Source organism: Anastrepha ludens, chromosome 3, assembly GCF_028408465.1.
Source record: "Anastrepha ludens isolate Willacy chromosome 3, idAnaLude1.1, whole genome shotgun sequence".
NCBI lineage: Eukaryota > Metazoa > Arthropoda > Insecta > Diptera > Tephritidae > Anastrepha > Anastrepha ludens.
Window position 1 is genome coordinate 2,863,676 of NC_071499.1, and position 19,181 is coordinate 2,882,856.

The 19,181-nt window shown below is 35.2% G+C and overlaps 1 protein-coding gene across 11 annotated transcripts in view; it reads left to right on the forward strand.

Moving 5' to 3' along the window:
* Positions 1-18,700, forward strand: part of LOC128856831 (myogenesis-regulating glycosidase) — a 44,171-nt gene extending 25,471 nt beyond the window's left edge. For 8 of the 11 annotated variants that reach the window (XM_054092196.1, XM_054092197.1, XM_054092198.1 and 5 more), the window contains exons 3-7: positions 4,718-4,839; positions 14,833-15,001; positions 15,084-15,179; positions 16,336-18,190; positions 18,256-18,700. In XM_054092196.1, the coding sequence (XP_053948171.1) occupies positions 4,718-4,839; positions 14,833-15,001; positions 15,084-15,179; positions 16,336-18,190; positions 18,256-18,392 (2,379 nt within the window). In that variant the 3' untranslated portion in view covers positions 18,393-18,700. Of the gene's footprint in view, positions 1-3,222; positions 3,386-4,717; positions 4,840-9,162; positions 9,311-10,739; positions 10,849-14,832; positions 15,002-15,083; positions 15,180-16,335; positions 18,191-18,255 lie in introns of those variants that run through there. The other 3 variants (XM_054092205.1, XM_054092206.1, XM_054092207.1) reach the window with 3 other exon arrangements.
* Positions 18,701-19,181: the final 481 nt, after the last annotated feature.

Sequence of the window (19,181 nt, forward strand, 5' to 3'; positions counted from 1 at the left end):
ATCCGTAAACACTAATTTTGAATGACGCGCTGGAGGACTTCGGTAGGTATCTCGTGAATAACTTTTGTAGTGTTGGCTTCCAATACCTCAATCGAAGGTGGTTTATCCACAAAGCATTTCGACTTTACATACCCACACAAATAAAAGTCCGAAGGTGTGATATCTTTGAAGATGATTCCTCCAGCCCATAGACCGCACCAAACGGTTGTGTTCAATGGATGTAATGGCTGTTCTGGAATTGCTTCGGGTTGCTCTTCAGCCCAAATACGGTAAGTTTGCTTGTTGTAGTAGCCATTAAGCCAATATGAGCCTCATCACTGTACACCATAAGTTGGCCTGAGCGCGCGATGAACACTTTTCACAGAGCGTGGATTTCGTAATACAATTGTACGATTTGTAAACGATGTTGAGGGGTAAGTCTTTCTGATGAAATGTCAATGAATACTGGAACAGATTATGTAATTAGTTTGACAGTAGTCACTCGTGATCTGTCAAAAATCTCTATGGAAAAAAGTACTTTCAATCTGATCACCCTTTATATGTGGGAGAAATGCAACCGCACAATTTAAGAAATAACGAGGATTTTAGAATTAACCCTTTACTGCATGACCTCTTTATTACGTTGAAAAAAGATTGTTTCGCAATGGAAATAGATTTATTTACCTGTTAATAAGACATATCAACCCTTAACGGCTGAGAACTTATTTTATAATACTCGCCCATAAGACGACAGAAAATTAGATGAAATTCTAAAACGTTTATAAGGATGAAAACGTAAACTAAACATTTAAACTGATTTATTTAGATATGAGTTCAATATATTTATTTGATTTATAATTTTATATGATCAAAAACCAGGGATGTACAAAGTTGCAATATTTGTTAAAGAAAACTACAGGGATGATAAATAAATGAAATGAAAACTGAATTATTTTCATGTCCCGGTATTGAGGCCTTTCGTTTTATGTCGCATAAGTATGATACTATGACCCCGTAGCTGGGCCTTTCGGCCGTTAAGGGTTAAAAGAAAAATGATGAAAAAGTTTTAAAATTTGGTTTTTTTTACGTAACCATATATAAAAACTAGTTGTAAAGTATAGAAAGCAATTGGAAATCGGGCAAATTAACAAATGAATAAGAGAAACAATATAATGTAATATTCATTCATTAAATTTGAGTTTTTATTGTTTTAAGTTAAGCAGAAACAACTCCATTCATTGCAATGTATGCGATCGAGCTGTGCACCTAAAGTGCGCCAATTTACGAACTGGTTATTATACATGTTCTCACTGCGAATCATCAGATTGATGGCATTGCATTTTTTATACACTTTTTTATAACAATTGTCTTTTCTTTTTTATTTTTCATCTTAATAAAGAACTAACAACTAAAATAAGTCATTTTTATTGATTTAAGCCATGGTGTCTCACAACTCCCCACATTTTTGTATTTTGTATTATATTTTATATGATTATATACAATTTTAATTTTAAGGAAAATTGTAGTTTTGTTAAATAGGCCATACCAATAGCTTCCAGTATTCATTGACTAAAGATTCCATCGTTGACATATGCAGAATATTAAGATTTTGAGTAATACGGGTCCAAAAACAAAACCCGTCTCAAAACTCCCCATTCTCCCTTAATAATAAATAAATAAAGTAGTTTAAAGTTTCTATAAAATTTTTAGAATATTTTGAGTAATTTATCTAGCAGTGATCACTTCATATGTGGTACCAATTGTTAAATAGATTTCTGTACTCAACACACATACATATTGTTTGATATATACAAGTGCATATATGCAAATACGTCGAATACATCCATCGGCAATTGATTTTTATCATTATATTTATGCTTCAGTTGAAAACTGCTCGATATGAAAACTGCTAGTTTTAAGAGGAGAGTCCCGCACATTTATTTTATTTCGCACCATTTTATGATCTTGGGCACATCTTCTGAATTCTTTTCACCATGTTTATATATAATTTACCCGTGTTTAATATATATTACAAGTGCCTTTTTCAAGGCAGAAATGCACTGGAAGCGTTGACATTGTTAGCCCAGCGGTGACCGCTTTAGAAAAAAACTGTTTCCATTATTTGATGCTTCTTTCGCACAGAGGCATCGATCTCGATGAAACAACAAAAACGAGTCCGACCTAATACGAGTATGTACACATGCACGTGTTGTATACAAATGGATTGAATTCACTATTGCTGATTTGAAATATACTCGTATACATATGTAAGTTTATAAGGTGTATAAGTATCATACATATGTATATATATAATAGCAATGACGCTATAAATCCTGTGCACATCAATAGCTTATCATCAAAATATATTTTCTTTTAATGGAGTAAAAAATATATATGTAGCACCCACAGGGTTGGAGTTTGGGATCGTTGTATTCGACACAAAAGCAAATATGGGCGGCCTTAGATTCGGAGAACTTCTTAAGCGAATCAGATAAAAACAGAGGTGTCTACACCGTACAGGCAGACCTTGATGAACTGATACAACAACAATAACAACGACAAAATGTATGTTTATTCTTCGGGTACAATGCATGATATTCCTTGAACAAGACATTTACGTGTATTTTATACCAACCGTTGCACGTAAATATGCATAAATCCACGAACGCAAGAAACAAACAAATTTGTCAACTCTTGTTGAAATCTAATGTGATTTTTTAATCAATGAAAAATGGATTGAATTTTGATTAATTTTGATTTTAAAGACTAGCAAATGACAGAGTTCAGTGACACAGTAAAATATGTAATTTATTGTACAGTTCAAAGTTTTCGATTATCAGATTTTATAAAGTCCATTTTGGATCTATTATATCTAACCCTAAGCCAAACCCGCAAAATGAGGGTGAAAATATATGCTTTTAAAAAACTCTAGAAACATTAGGCAAAGCTATGTAAGTTAATTTTAAATGGTTAGATATATTTGAGCCTCTATGGTTGTGGTCCTTTTATGGTTCAAAGTTTCCATCGCCTTGGTCCCTTGAGTATCAACCTGATTGTCCCTTAGTGGTTACGGCCCTGAGCACGCATTTGTCAGTTTTCGCAACAATTCAGTTTGTATGGCGCTCTCTTCACGCACACTTTCGAACCTATTAATTACAAATATTGTAATTAAATTCACACTCACTGGCTTTCTAAACTCAGCTTTTAATTTCAACATCAGTTGATTAAAAGCAGTATATCAAGAATGTTGCTGGTTTTAGCGGAAAGTTCAATTCAATTAAGCCATCGCTATTTAAAAGTGAAAGAGAGTAATTAAATTATAGTCACATATACATACAGCTTGTCACATAAATCTTTTCACATGAAAATATTTGACAAAGAAAAATGTTTGACGTGGATTTCGAAAGTAATGCACAAATTTATTTATTTATTTTTATATTTAACTTGTACGCCATTTGTGATAAAAGGAGAATTATTTACTTAAAGTGATTTGGGAAAAAATCAATTCAAAAAAAAAAAAAGATTGATTAAAAAGAGAAACCATTAAATTTCTAAAACATATATGCAAGTTAAAATTGAATTGAAAGGAATTAACAATATATAAAACATTTTCGAAGTATTAGTTGGATTTTTCACATAGAAAGTAATTTTTTAATTGCATTTGAAAGAACTGTTGGGTCGCAGAAAGGTCCAAATCCAAAAAGTTTGCGAGATAATTAAAGTCAGACCACGTTCTAACGAGTGACGCATTAGCTCTATATAAAGCAAACGCGAAAATTTTTGAAACGAGTAAAGTTTCTGCGAGGAACATTAAACTGTATTCTGTCTAGAAGAACCGGACAGTCAATTTCGCCATTAACGAGATCATGATACTGCCTCAAGAGTGCCTCTGTCACTTAATAGGAAAAGACTAATCAATCGACAGCGGGAATTGTATGTTTCGCGTTTGAGAAATTGAATGAAATGCGAGTGCGAAACGAAAACTTTTTTGAACCCTTTGCACTCGGTTTATATGGAATTCATGATAGGGCCTCCAAATAAAATCAGTGTAATATAATTTGAGCTAAACAGACGCAGAGAATAAAATCTTTAGCGGATATGGGCAGTGTAGTGCGAAGAGTGACGTCTTACAAAATGTACAAAATACTACAATGATGTACACTTGAGGTGTCTATAAACTCTTTCGAAGAAGCCCGTCGATAATTACTGCGCTGTCCCTCTTTATTAAATAAGATCGAATGCATTGCATCGAAAGACGAATGAAAACCAGAACGCCAATTTAGTTACTAAAAGCGTATGCGAGATTTGATCGAAGGCTTCAGAGAAGTCTGTGTAGATCGCGTCAATTTAGAACCCACTCTGAAAGCCCGCGTGGCAATCTAATTGCCGCTTGTGTAAGTTGGAGTCACTGATATCAGTTTCCAGTCATTGATAAATACTCCTTTAGCCAAGGATTTATTAAAAAATAGTTTTAAAGGTTGCACCATAAAGTCACAATTTTTAAGCAACGTTACAGAAAGACCATCGACATAAGCTTGAGAAGAGTTTTTAATCTTTAACAACCCTCAATGACCTCATCATCCGAAAAAACAGTGAACTGAAGTCAGCAGTAGAAAACAATTTCCTCGCGAACATTATATATTATATATATAATAAATACTCATTTATATGTGCATATTTGTTTATATTTATGCTAAAATGAAGAGTTCATGGAATTATGTCTTTATTCATTTCATAGATAAACGAGGATAGTTGTGGTTCTACTACCCTAACTGTGCCCGAAAGGAGTATCTCATCAATAAACCAGAAGGATGAAGAAAGCGACGATGAAGAATGTAGTAGCAGTTATCGAAAATACCGGTATGTGTTATGAATTTATTTGTGTATACGATGTATGAAAGTATTTATTTTGAATGTCACTGTATGCCAGTCCGCATTATTAGATGGATTCAGCATCAAAGTATAGTACTAAGATGGAATTTCTTTAAATTGGGTTATTCGTAACGCAAACAAGAAAAAGCGGTCAAGGTAAAGTAGAATTTTCCCTACGGATATTCAACATGCAAACCTTCGAGTGCATTTCCGCCATGTAAAAGCTTTATGTAAAAAATCTGGCATTTGTCGGTGTTCAACGTTTATGTAGGTAGATACCGTAGAAAAAGCTCGGCATTCAGGTTGATAAACTATTTTTTTTTTTTTTATTCGTCTTAGTCTTAATTTCTGTTTCGTACTGTACTTCTGGATTACGCCTTTTATGGGATCAATTTTTAGGTGGCGGTGTAAGTCTTCATTTGTTATATACATGGGCGCATTTACGATAGTCCTTAAGATTTTTGATTGAAGTCGTGGAATTATTTGTATATTATTGGCATGCTGCCCCCCATAGTTCTATGCCATATCTCCAGATGGGTGTTATCATGGTCTTAGATATTAGTAGTTTTTTGTATACTGACAGTTTTGAGTCCTTGTTGAGTACCCAATACAGTTGTCTGCGTTTACTTGGATTCCCCATTTTGCAAGCCAAGTCAACATTGTGTCAATTAGATTTTGTTACTTCGATGAAGTAACATTTATATTCCTATCAGACGTAATTAATACTGTGTCGTCGGCGAAGATAGCTGTCGTCAAGAGAAAAAGCTCGACATTCAGGTTGATAAACTTAACTGTTTATTACTTACAACATAATATGCACACATACATATGTATGTATGTAGTTGAAATAGATATGCAGTAAACAGCAAAAAAATAGAAACACTAAGCATTAGTTAATTCTGGTTTCTTAACAAAAATTTTACTACAAGTAACACTAGGAGGGAAAAATAAATTTATTTTAATATTTTTGCGTTTAACAAAGAATTTTTGAACACATGCTGAAACAACTTACTTCATTCACTTCAGTCTTATCTGTATAGTCTAATATTAGTATAATCTACACTCTGCGAAATTGAATTAAAGGAGTCTGGGAGTTAATTTCCCTGCGAAATTCCACTAAAGTCAGCCAGAAACAGCTGCAAATGAGTAAGCTGAGTATAAAATCCATTAACTACACGTAACTTTAAAGCATTGATTTCACTTAGTTCTTAAACATTTCAATACGCCATAAATTCTTACAAAAAGTCGTCATGGCAAAAGGAAAAGCGCTTACACGTGAAAAAATGGCTCAGGTCTACGACTACAAGGTCTCTGGCATGACTAACAGACAAATTGCCATTAAATTGAATCGCTCATACTCAGCAATAGATAATATCGCAAAACTTAAGGAAAGTAAACACAAACAGTTAAACAATTATAACCAAAAGTTATTTGCGCAACAAACTTCCGCTATTATTCGGGGTGGTCTAAAAAAATAAATGCAACGGATAGAAACTTATCAGTGTGCAAACGCCGCGTTCAACAAATTTTAACCGTAGTAATCGACTAGTTTTGAAGCCAGGTAACTTGAAACATTCCCATGGCAGCCGGTTCTACGTTACCGGAATGACTCGGGTTTTTCTCGACCAAGGGCTGCCGCCCCAGTAAACTAGCCCTGTCTAGTGTACCCTACCTCACTAGTTTTGAAAAAAATTAAGTCAAAACCCACGTTGATGGAGTCACGCAACTTTAGAGAGAAAAAAAAGTTGACTTCGATGATCCTGACGGTTTTACTATTACTATTAGCATGATTTGAAGGATCCCAAGTGTTTTTCTACCAAGCGAAACTTCGGAGGTAGTTCCTTGATGGTTTGGACAGGTTTAAGTTACTCACCACTACACCGCGTGCAAAATTTTCGGACGTATGAATCAAATACACATAATTTGCTGGGTGAAGCCTTGATTAAACTTATGGGGAGTTGTCAGACACTAACGCCACATTTAAGCAAGTATATATGCCCCAAGCGCCACCCGAAGTTGGCTTCACAAAAAATAAACAAGTACTACATAGAGTGGTCATCAGCATCCCTGGGCTGTTTTTCTCACTTGCAAATTCTTACAAATAAAAATGTGTACAGTAAAAACTTGCAACTTCCCCTCAAAACGAAATGTCATTTTGCTCTTTCACAGTCCTCTACTTTGCAAGTTTTTTGGTTACATGAACACCAAAACTTGATAATTGATAAGAATTGTTACAAACTATTTGCTTCATGAACAGACCTAATGCCAATGTTTGTAAAAAAATGTGAAATATTAAATTTTAAAACATTAATAGGTCATTTAAAAGATGACGAGATAATTTTTTTAAGCATATTCTTATCAGGAAAGTAGTGGAAATAATCTGCGAATTGTTAGAGGGCGGCTAAGGAATATGAGTAATCTGCTTTGTTTGCTACAAAATGCATTGATTGATTTCGGAGATTTATTTTTGTTCTGATAATAACATACGGCGGCCGCGGGGTCCGAATGGGTTGGTGCGTGAATGTCACTCGGAAGTGCACGGGTTCGAATTCCCGGGCACCAAACACCAATTCATATAAAAAGTCAGCGGTCGCTCCTCGCAAACAATTGCAATGTATATATTTTTGGCATGAAAAAAGTTTCTCATAAAAAGGAGGTGCGTTACGAGTCCTCCACCTAAGGATAGGTAAAAACATTATGTATTTCTATAAATTTCAAATCGCAGTCGAATGACATTTGAGCTACGGGCATAAGTCCGTTCACCGAAAATTGCGGTTACACCAAATCGCAGCATATATTACGACTATATGTGAAGACCTGAGGTCAAATCATCACATCCGTGAAATGTTCAACAACTATACGAAAGAAAATTACGTGATACGTCAATCGTATATGCTGAATCGCAGTCCAAAATAAGGATTGCAAACGAATCGTAACTTATTTTCACTTCACAATAGTTTTCAAGTTCCACAATGCTTTGGGTCGTATTTTTAGGTTACAATAACGACAATGTCAAAACTGTTGTAAAATATAACTATTGATCCGGCTTTGCTTCTATATATGATTTCTAGTGAAATTGATGAAGATGGAAAACCAGTGCGGAAGCAGCTAACAGAAAAGAGCAATCCTTCGGCACTCCCAAACACAGCGTAAATATGTGAATGGTTAGTTATTCCAGCTCAGATTCCTGAAACGGCCAAATAACAAGAGATCAAATAAGATATTCCTTATTGAATTTTTCAAGAAACTGAAAATATGTGGACACATATTGTATGTATATGTGTATTCTTGTAAATAGTTTTTAAAATATTTTTTAAGTCAAATGGAAAGCCTTTGTACCATTCTCAAAGTGAAATAAAAGGTCCAGCACTTATGCAATTTTTCTCGCATAAAATGTTTCGTCAGTTATAAATACTTCAATACTAAATAATAAAAAATTAAATAAAATAATATCTAAAACAAATTATAAACTCAAAAATCTTCCACTGAAAACTTAAATTCATAATTTCAGTCTTTGTTGGCCATCATATACTCCACCATGACATCTTTTTGGGTGGTGTTGAGTTTATTAAAATTCCTTATATATTCCTCGATCATACAGATATGTCGTAGAACGAAATATGCATTTTTCAGTGACGAGTGGTACGTTCGCTGATGATGGTGACCCCTGACTTGAAGGTACAGTCTTACATGCATACATATGTATTTGTACATATATATATATATGTATATGCCCTGCAGAAAAGACCACTCACACCCACCTGCTGTGCTTCTATTGAAATTAATATCACTACTGAGTACTTCACCTTCCTTTTTTCTGAACCAACTAATGAGTTTTACAAGACGATGTTTTAGGAAGTGTCGATAATTCAGAATTGGGGTTAAGTTCGAAAAATTAAGTAAACCTTTAAGAATAAAACATTTATTGCACTCCCAAAACCTAAAACTATGTATAAAACACCGTAAAGTGAGAGAGGAGCGTTCGTTTACTTTTGTTTCTCTGCTTTGACACTGTTCCACTTGAAAGACAGATCTCGCTTTCGCTATTCAAAACAAGAGTAGCGAAGGAGTTCGCTATTGGCAAATTCGCAGTAGTTTTGAGCCAAAAATATGTTTCCCTAGTTAAGATTTTCCCTGCTGGGTACATACTCATATACGTAACGTATATGTATGCACTCATGCTGAAATTACAATAAATCACGAGAATTTGAGCGTACTTTTGGCTTTAGGAGTACTTTTGAATGCAAGTGGATTAATAAAAGTTGCTATCTTTATATAGTAAGAAATAATCTGTACCCACTAAGGCAGAGCATTTATCTTATTTAGAGGAGATACCCACGATGTAGAGAATATATTCTTGGGAGATACCGACATTCAGTGCGCGGCTGAATTCAGAAGCGATAAGAACATACATAAATCTCCGCCCCAGTTATCTGATAAAGCGCGAAATATTAAACAGGTATATAATTTGCATTTATTTATTACTAATTGAATATGAAATATTAATATATTCATTGTGGAGAGGAATATTTAATGCAAAGAAACGATCGAGAAATAAGTTTAACCGTTTAAAAACCGGCTTGTGCGCAACTTGTGTTTAAACATACTTCAAATAAGTACATACATACACATTTACAATTTTAGAATTGATTTGCTCCAAAGAGATATGTACGTGCTGACCCATACATATGTACATATATTTGTTATTATTAGTTAAACAGTAAAAATAAAACGGCAAAGACGAAGTATTATGAATGGATGAGTGAAGCTCATCCTCAGTATCAAACTGAGCCACAGGTGGCTGTTTTTCTCCATTTTTCATGGCCGCATACAGAAGCCAGCGACTCTCCATCCCTTTCGTTTTGTTCGCAAGATTTGCTGTGCAAACGCCTACATCAAACAGCTATGCTAATTAATATGAGGAATATAGAAATCATTGTCCGAGTGGTTCGTGTGAGAGATCATGAGAGGGTCCAACAATACGTTGAGAGGTCTGCTAGTGTCAATAAAGAACGACGATTCACATACAAGTGTACAAGTAGCGAGTACGGCCTTAATTCGGTTAGAATTAATAGCTGATTGCCGATTGCTACTGTAAATTTTTAATATAATTAATATTCATATACGTTCATTATACATGCATTTATACATACTACAACACATACATATGTATGTATGAGTATATAACTATTTATACTGCGTGGGCAAAATCTGTCGCAGTGAAATAAAATCGCCGACCAAATTGATTTCAATGTGTTATTTACTTAAATAATTGTAATTGACGTCTGAGCTTTTTTTTATTTTTTAACATTTTTCCATAACTGGTTTTGAGCTTGTAATAAATGTAATATTTGGTTTTATAACTTCACATCTTATTTACCAGAAATAAAAAAATCTAAATTTTAATTTCTGTGACACAAATGTATGTATGTACACTTACATAGTAACCGTATATTATATTGTATATGTATATATAATTGGCGCGTACACCCTATTTGGATGTTTGGCCGAGCTCCTCCTCCTATTTGTGGTGTGCGTCTTAATGTTGTTCCACAAATGGAGGGACCTACAGTTTCAAGCCGACTCCGAACGGCAGATATTTTTATGAGGAGCTTTTTCATGGCAGAAATACACTCGGAGGTTTGCCATTGCCTGCCGAGGGGCGACTGCTATTAGAAAAATGTTTTTCTTAATTTTTGGTGTTTCACCGAGATTCGAACCTACGTTCTCTCTGTGAATTCCAAATGGTAGTCACGCACCAATCCATTCGGCTACGGCGGCCACCGTATGTTTACAGTAGTGTAAAAACTGGTACTTTCACTCTGCATACTTACATATGTACGAGTACATACTCAAAGATGTAGGGGTTGGCAAAGTGAAAACAGTAAAAACGTGAAATTAAAAAAAAACGCATATATCTTCCCCTTATATCGCTTGACAGCAGCCGATTCTCAGAACCCAATCACTGAAAGTTTCGGTTTCTATTTCGCGAATAAGGTAAGAAATTTTTAAAGTAAAGTTTTAAGATTTGGGCAATCGAATAGAAAACCACTTCGATTATGATGCATTTACGAACCCAATAAAATAGCTTTATTATTATTATTAGCGGAAATGTAGCTTGCATTTTTAATACTAAAATTTAATGCGAAACATAAAACTAACAATGTAGAAAATGTTATTATTTAAATTTAAATGAAAATGAAATCTAATATCATTAAAATAAATTTAGAGATAAATACCATATAGGAATAGGCAGAATAGTCAGGAACATACAGTCTGTGTCAGAAAAAATAACCTGTATTTTTCTTGTAACTTCGAGATATATTTCGTTCTGGTTTTTGCTGCATAATAGTCCCACTGAAGGGCTACGGCGCCAGTGATAGCTCAGGTTAGTGTCGTTCGAAATTTTCCCGTAAACGCAACCTAACAAAAATGAGTGAGAAGTACGCGAAGCGTTTCGAGGTGGTATTTTTGTGGAAACAAGAAAATGGTGTCACAGTAATGGACTGGCCTTCCCGAGTTGAAATTTGTGGGGAATTATGAACACACGATTTACAGCAACTCGTGCGCAAAATCTGGTCCTCTTTGTCGACGAGCTACGCAGAAAAGCTTCAAAGCATGCCGAGAAGATGTCAGGCTACACTCGACAACGATGGAGACCACACAGCTTATTGAGTAATTGCGACTCGTAGTTTTGTACATTCTTTTATGTAAAAAAAATTTTAAATATACATATATCTTTTATACTTCATGAATAATCGCGGTTCTTTTTTTCTGACACAGACTGTACAAAATGAGAATTAATGGTAGACATTAGAGAGACAGATATGGGCATTTCTCCAATGTCGAATGCGACATTCGTACGCATTCAAAGTGAAAAAAAACATATACCAAAACATTATTTTATTTTGACAAAAGGCGAAAGCTATAGCACTTGATTAGCACTATGATTGGTGTTAAGCTTGATTTTGGGAAATTGTTCGTTTTCAAGATAATTACAAAAAATCAAGCCATTCGCATGCGACAAAAACAGAAGTCGCTTTCGAAGCAAAAAAGTCAAACACTTTTTTCAGCGAAACCTGAAGAAATATATTAATGCGACTAATTTTTAAATGTTATGCATTGATGTATCTTAATAATGTTTTTTATTTTATTCGAAAATATTAAGTAGTTTATTTTTTATTTAATTTTAATCACTGTCGCACGCGACATGTCGCATGCGACATTTTGTTCCATCATACTTTTTATGTTTATTTTTTTACTTTTTATGTAATTAGACATGCAAAAGATGATTATAAATGATTTTTAATATATTCAATATATTTATTTTCACAACCAAAGTTATAAACTTAACAAAATATCTTCAATTAAGAAAAACAAAAATAAGTATATTATATTAATCTTATATACTATATACTGTTCGGCACTTCTTACAGTTACTTGCATTCAATATTCATTCTGAATATCGCAGCAAACTGCTTTAAGAAATGTTTCAAAATCTCTGGGAAAAGATGGAATACTTTTCGAGCAGCTTTCCAAAAGAAAGCCGAAATTTGCATGATACATGCAAACACACATATTGTGCGGCATTTTATTCACTAACTGGACATGGCGAGGTCGCATTTTAAAAAAAGTTGATTTGCCTACCTCTACTGGAAAATTTTTTTTTAAACAACTCATATGATTCAGACACCGTCATTAACATAAAGCGCTTAGCTACTAATTTGCCTTCAACACCATTATAAGTGTCTTTCTTTCCCGAAGCTTGCATACTAATATTATCATTCTGATAAAAAGCATTGATGGCATTAATTAGGCTTTCTGCCACGGTTCTGCTGGATTGGTTAACGTTTTTCCTTTCTTCTTCAAACTGCTTATATTTTTTTACCAGGACTTCAAGAACTTTTAGCCTTCTGTGCATGTCTTTTGGTATCCCTTTCTCCACTTTTTTAACAGCTTTCGTCAAGGTTTGTCTACATTCGTAAGATGCGTTTTGGCTTTGACGTGCATATGACATTCCATTTTCTAAGAGTTTTTGGCGCCTCTCTCGTTGTCGTATGCGATTATATTTCCTTTTTTCTTGAATTATATCTTCTTTGCCTTCAGTTAGTGCTCTCCTCGTCTGTCTAGCTTTCCGCATTCTTTCCTTGTTTCTTAATTTATAGTTTTGTAATTTTGTTTCATCATCCTTTAACCTTTCTCTCCACCGTTTACAGTTCGCCTTATTTTTCTCGCCGCCGATTTTACTCATCTACATTCAAAAATTTTATATTTTGTATTTACATATACTAATAAAGATATTTTCGAAGAAAATTTATTTTGAATCTGTACATTTTACACTTACGATGTCGCACGCTACAAGCTTTAAATAAGTAATATAAAAAGAGCAAAGCGCTGATTATTTTCCAGCAAAGTTTTGTTTATTTAATTAGCAATAAAAATATCTATTTGCTACTAATATTTGATGCAAATTGTACAAATACCTTCGACTCACTGATAACAAATGTTCTTTTTCAATGTCGCACGCGACATCGAGTTATACGGTAAATCAAAGAAAAAATTTACCGTAATTGGCAATCGCATCGTTCCTTTTACATTTTTCTTACATTCTCTTCTTTATAAACCGAGATTTAAAAAAGCAAATATCACGGCATAATATTCCTCATCAAGATCATTAATCAAAACAAAACATGCAACAGAAATGTTTAAAACAGAACTTTTGCACTGGTTCGACTTTGCTTTCGAATATTTCAAAATGTGGTATGTACAAATGTAAAATTTGTTTACATTAGTTACATTTGATAGATTCCCTGTAAAAATATGTTAAAACAACATAATTTAATAGATTTTGAATTTTTTGGCTTCGGTTGACATTTCTGTGGAAATGGCGATATGCAGAGTTAAATCATAATCTCATTCATAATAGGGAAATAAAGTAATAGTGTATTACCCCTTTCTAGTTACTCTTACCGATCACAGCCTCGACAGATTCAGTTATTGAATTCCAAATGGAAGAGTCGATGGATCAGGTTTGGTTGGCAATTAGATTTTTTCAGGTTTTTGTTATAAAAGAATTAAACTAAGGCCTTTATGCACAGCGACCAGATTGATCTATTGTGCGCCCGTAAATGCTTAATTGTAATTATTTAGTATTGCGAGGAATCGAACCAGCTCTTTAGGAGGAAGCATTTTCAAGTCTGCATACTCTAGTATGTAGGTACAAGCACAGGATTCTGTGTCTCCTCTGGCTTGATACTTCACAATTTGTGAGCAAGTGTTCCATGAACTCCTCTACATCAAAGCAGAACCTGCATAAACATGTGCTAGATAGTCCTATTGTATCGAAATGTGTATTGCAGGCAAAGTGGCCTGTAAGTACTCCACAGAGTAATCTAAGGCCCTTTTTATATAGGGTTAGAGCAGATTTTACTCTGTTGCTATTAAAATTTAGGAACTTTTTGGAGTGATTTGGAGCCATTTGCGCCGTTCCAGTATTCCCCGGTTTTTATTTGGATCCATTTTTTGGTTTCCTGTTTTAGGTTGATTTTGTTAACGCCGAATATTCTTATGGAATAATCCCCTTTTGCTTAGCATGACGAATGCTTTAGGACATCCTTTCTACTATCGCATAGAGGTAAATATAATAAATATATACATACACTTGTTATTGTTATGAAATAGTCCGCAGAAACGATGAAAATAAAATAATTTGAAAAGCTTTCAAATTTCTATTACAATTTCCCCCCGGTACCTTTACCTATCAGCTCGCACAGAATTTTAATCCGAGGCAGTAGAATTATAAACCAAACTCAACCGTTGTGAACAACAAGGAATGTAAAATATCAGTTTTAAATACTTTACACAAAGTTTTAAAAGCAAAAGGCCTTCCTGTTCTTAAATTTTTTATAATTAATTTTATAAATCTGTATTTCTGAATGTATCGTTGAATTCACGTTACTAAGCAATACATCTTCAATGCAGTGATCCATTTCGAAGTCGTCGCCGGGCCTCGATTGCACCTCTACCCGCACTACGCCTCAATAGCAAAGAGATGATTGCCAGTGACTTCGATACCCACAGCTTGGCTAGCAACCAGGCATCGATAACAAGCATCAATTCATTAGCGAGTTTACTGCGAGAAAAAATGAATGTAAGTAGTTGCTAAAGTCTCTTTATTTTAGTTTATGTTTTCAAAATACGCATCAACTAAATAATTATCTTTATTATTCAAGGCATTCCCCCAAATGATACGGAAAAAGAAACGAGAAACTAAGGACTACAAAATCAAGATTTTCGTCACGATACTATTTTTTATCATCGTCTTCCTGGTAAGAGTGTACCGTTATAAACAATACGTGTTTGTCTCGGTATAATTTTTTAAAGAGTGTCCCATGAAGGCCTCATATTTTTGAAATATGAAAAGATTCGCAGGGTTTATTTGAAGATACCTGCTGTATTTATTGTAACACGGAGTATTCGTATTGGTTCATTCGCTAATATTTTTCCCGACAGTTTGGCAACGCATTTGACTCAATTTTATCTTCGAATTTCGTCAAGTCGCATGGCCTTGTTGGCCAATTCAAATCGCCATATTGCCAAATAACGATATTTTCGAACCTTCTCACTCACCATTTTGATAATAGGTTACGAGTAAAAAATGACGCGGGGTGTCCAATTTCTTTTATTGAAATAAATTTTAGCGATGTCTGTAATATCTTGAACAAGCGATATTCGCATATATCAGCCTGTGAGTACTAAATAATGAGAAAATTGCCGATGAATTGGCCAACTGCGGATCAGCGGTTTCCTCACAGGAGCTAGAGCCAATAATCGGAAATTGGTTTACAGGAATCATGAATTGGATCAGCGACTATGTATGTAAGTTATATAAAAAGCAATGATCCGGTCTAGAACGCTGTAGAACTGCAAAGTGTTTTTTAACAAGCCCGAACAGAAAACGGTCGAACTTTCTTCTAGAACTTGGTACCGTTCGGTTGATGATCGGTATTATTACTGGACATAACCCATGGTGGTCATGACCACCATTGGAATCATTAAGGACCCGTCTTGCTTAGAGGAGCCGAATAGTACTGAGCATTTTCTCTGTGAGTGTTCCGCTTTTGATATGAGTAAAATTCGTTCTCTCAAACTGGCGGATATTTTTAGCCTGAGGTATTTGGGAGTTACTATTCTTTCTGTACTTCTTGTCTCACCTTTTCCAAATTTAAATTTCAATATGTAATTAAATAGTCTGGACAAAGGGCTAAGTCAAGTGATAATGTCCATCCGAAGCTGTTGGATTTATCAGGCTATAGACATAACATATTCTTGGTAATAGGAAATATTTTGGAAAATTCGAGTTTGTTAGTCTAAATAGAGTTATTGTATATTCTCTTATTCGTGAAAGTTATTAAGCCTTCGGCATGGTCGAAGACAGCTCTCATCTTGCTTAATATATTTTAATTTACCTGCACTTCTTTGTAGATTGGATATGCTTACATCACGTATCATCGAGAGATCTTAACGCGGTCGTATTTTGAAAAAATCAAATTCAGTTCACTGGACCGTACTTTCAGTATTTTAAGTCACGAAGACAAGGAAATGATAAAAGGAAAGTTGGGTATCTCCATTGGTTCGGACAGCATCCCATTTTATTGCCTGGAAGACCAGCGGAAAAATGATGGCAGCGTTTGTCTAGAATGGAACGGCATAGCTCGACTGTACATGAGTTTTCAAAACATGAATGTATTCCGTTGCTATAATATACAGTGGCAAGCACTTGGTTCGGGCATTTATCCAACGGATTGCTATGAGTTGAAGCGGGATAACGGGCTTTGGTTTGGCGGTGGTTTTACCAAGGGCATGGAATGGTCCCTAAGTTCGGCAAACTTTGATTATGCACCATTTGGTAGTGGTGACGCAAAAGTTCATCAGTTTGGCAACGGGGTAAAACGCTATTTCATCAATTCAATCGGTGTGGCAATGCAGGTCGACGATCATACCCCATTGCACATTTCTGTCAACCAAACGGAGAATAGATTTTGTCTACGAGCACGCAACGATAATTTCACATTCGTCAACCACCTAACAGAGTATCCAGAGCTGTCGTATAAAATTTGCACTACCGAAGACATGCGCAGCCTTCATATGCTTATGACCCAACAGAGCCTGTGGGATGGGCTGAAAGAGTCTGATATTTACACCTTACATACGTTAATAGAGGAGCCAGTCTGGAAAATACCGTTCCAAAGCGAGGTGGCATCGATAAACGAAACAACCATATACAACTACTCGGAAGATGTAATCGCAATGGGTTTCATGAGATTAGGACATATTTTAGTAAATGAATTTTGGCAGAAAAACATCGGTGATTTCATTGTTGATCAAGAGCGCTTTCCCACTCTAAAAGACACCATTGAAGTACTGCACCGGCGAGGCTTCAAAGTTGTTTTCACAATACAACCATTCATCAGCACGGATAGCCCAAACTTCAAAGATGCCGTCAAAAACAAATTACTCATCTACGAACGACATTCGGAGCGCAGCATTCCGGCCCTTACACGCTACAAAAGCTCATCAAGTGCCGGCGTATTGGACATTACGAACAATGCTTCTATACCATGGTTAAGGGAGCGGCTGGAAAAGTTGAAGGAGGACTATCAAGTGGACAGTTTTTATCTAGACCTGGGCACGGGCTACAATTTACCGCATTACTATCAATGCCGAATGACTCTTAATAACCCCGATATGTATTCAAAAATCTTCACTAGCAGCATGGAAAGTGTTGGTTTTATTGGTGTCTCCAGCGCAAGTGTTGTGCCAAAACCACCCGCTTTCCTAAGTACTCCTCCGATAAATTCTTCCTGGGAGGGATTACGCGAATTGCTGACGATTGTTTTAAACTATGGTGTCAATGGGTATCCCTTCGTGCTACCAGGCGCTATTGGAGGCGACTATTACGTTAACCGGACACTGAAAAAGATGGTATCTTTTTACTCGTTAGGTCAGCCGGAACTTGCCGAACAGAACCTTTTCTTACGCTGGATGCAATTGATGACCTTTATGCCGTCTATGCAATTTAGTCATCTACCGTCTGAATATAAAAGTGATTACATAACCGACCACGCTAAAGAGTTAATGGCTATACGACAGAAAATTGTAATACCTATATTAAAAAAATATTTAAGCGAGTCAATGAACGAAGGTCTGCCATTAGTACGACCCCTTTGGATGTTAGATCCTCATGATCCGGCTTGTTTAGTTGTTAACGATGAATTTTCAGTGGGCGAAGAATTGATAGTAGCACCGATTTTGGAAAATAATTCGGAGGAACGGGAAGGTATTATTAATAATATTTCTTTAAATTTATTCCAAATGTTGTTAATCCATTATTTTAACCGATAGTTTACTTACCACAAGGCGTATGGAAAGATGGCATAGATGGCTCTCTACGGAAAGGTAGCCGCTGGATGCACAATTACAAAGTGACCAAAGACAAAATTGCGCATTTTATCAAAATGCCGGACAACACACGATTTTAGTGGTGGGCACATCAATGCGAACGCTTCCCAAAGCATTGCTCCCGCATGTGATGTGGAGTTTTATTAACAATTAGATAATTAACAATACAATTACTATACATACTTACATACAAACATACTTACATTACAAAATTACCACACAAACGTAAATAATTATTATAACTGAAACACATACCGTTAGCTTAGTGTGAAGTGATGTTAAGTTCATTTCTTCCCAAATTTGTCATTGCTAAAAACTAGAAAATCAGTAGTTTTTCCTAACTTCTTGAACTGAAATAAAGCCTATTAACCTCTGAGTTATGCAGATATATCGGGTGCTTTTTAAGAGCTTGAGAACTTGAAATGATAATACAAACCAGAAATATTGTTGGAATGAATTTTTCTTATTATAATCTGGTAGATAATTTCATGATATTTATTTTTTAAATGTGATTTCCGGCATACGTTCGCCGCGGTTACGAGTTACACAGTCCATTCGATCAGTCCAATCGATCCAATTCACTACTTTACATTTTCCAATAAATCTAAATTACAAATCTAAATAAGCCCTATCAGCAAAACTACGACGCAAACGATGTTCATTTGGGTTCAATTCTGGCTGTATTTAATAGGCACGAAAGCCGTTTTTTTAAAGGAGTCGACCTTCGACGGATTATGACAAACCTCCGAGTATATTTCTGCCATGAAAAAGCTCGTCATAAAAAATATTTGCCGTTCGGAGTCGGCTTAAAGCTGTAGGTCGCTAGATTTGTGGAAAAACCTCAAGACGCGCACCAGAAATAGTAGGAG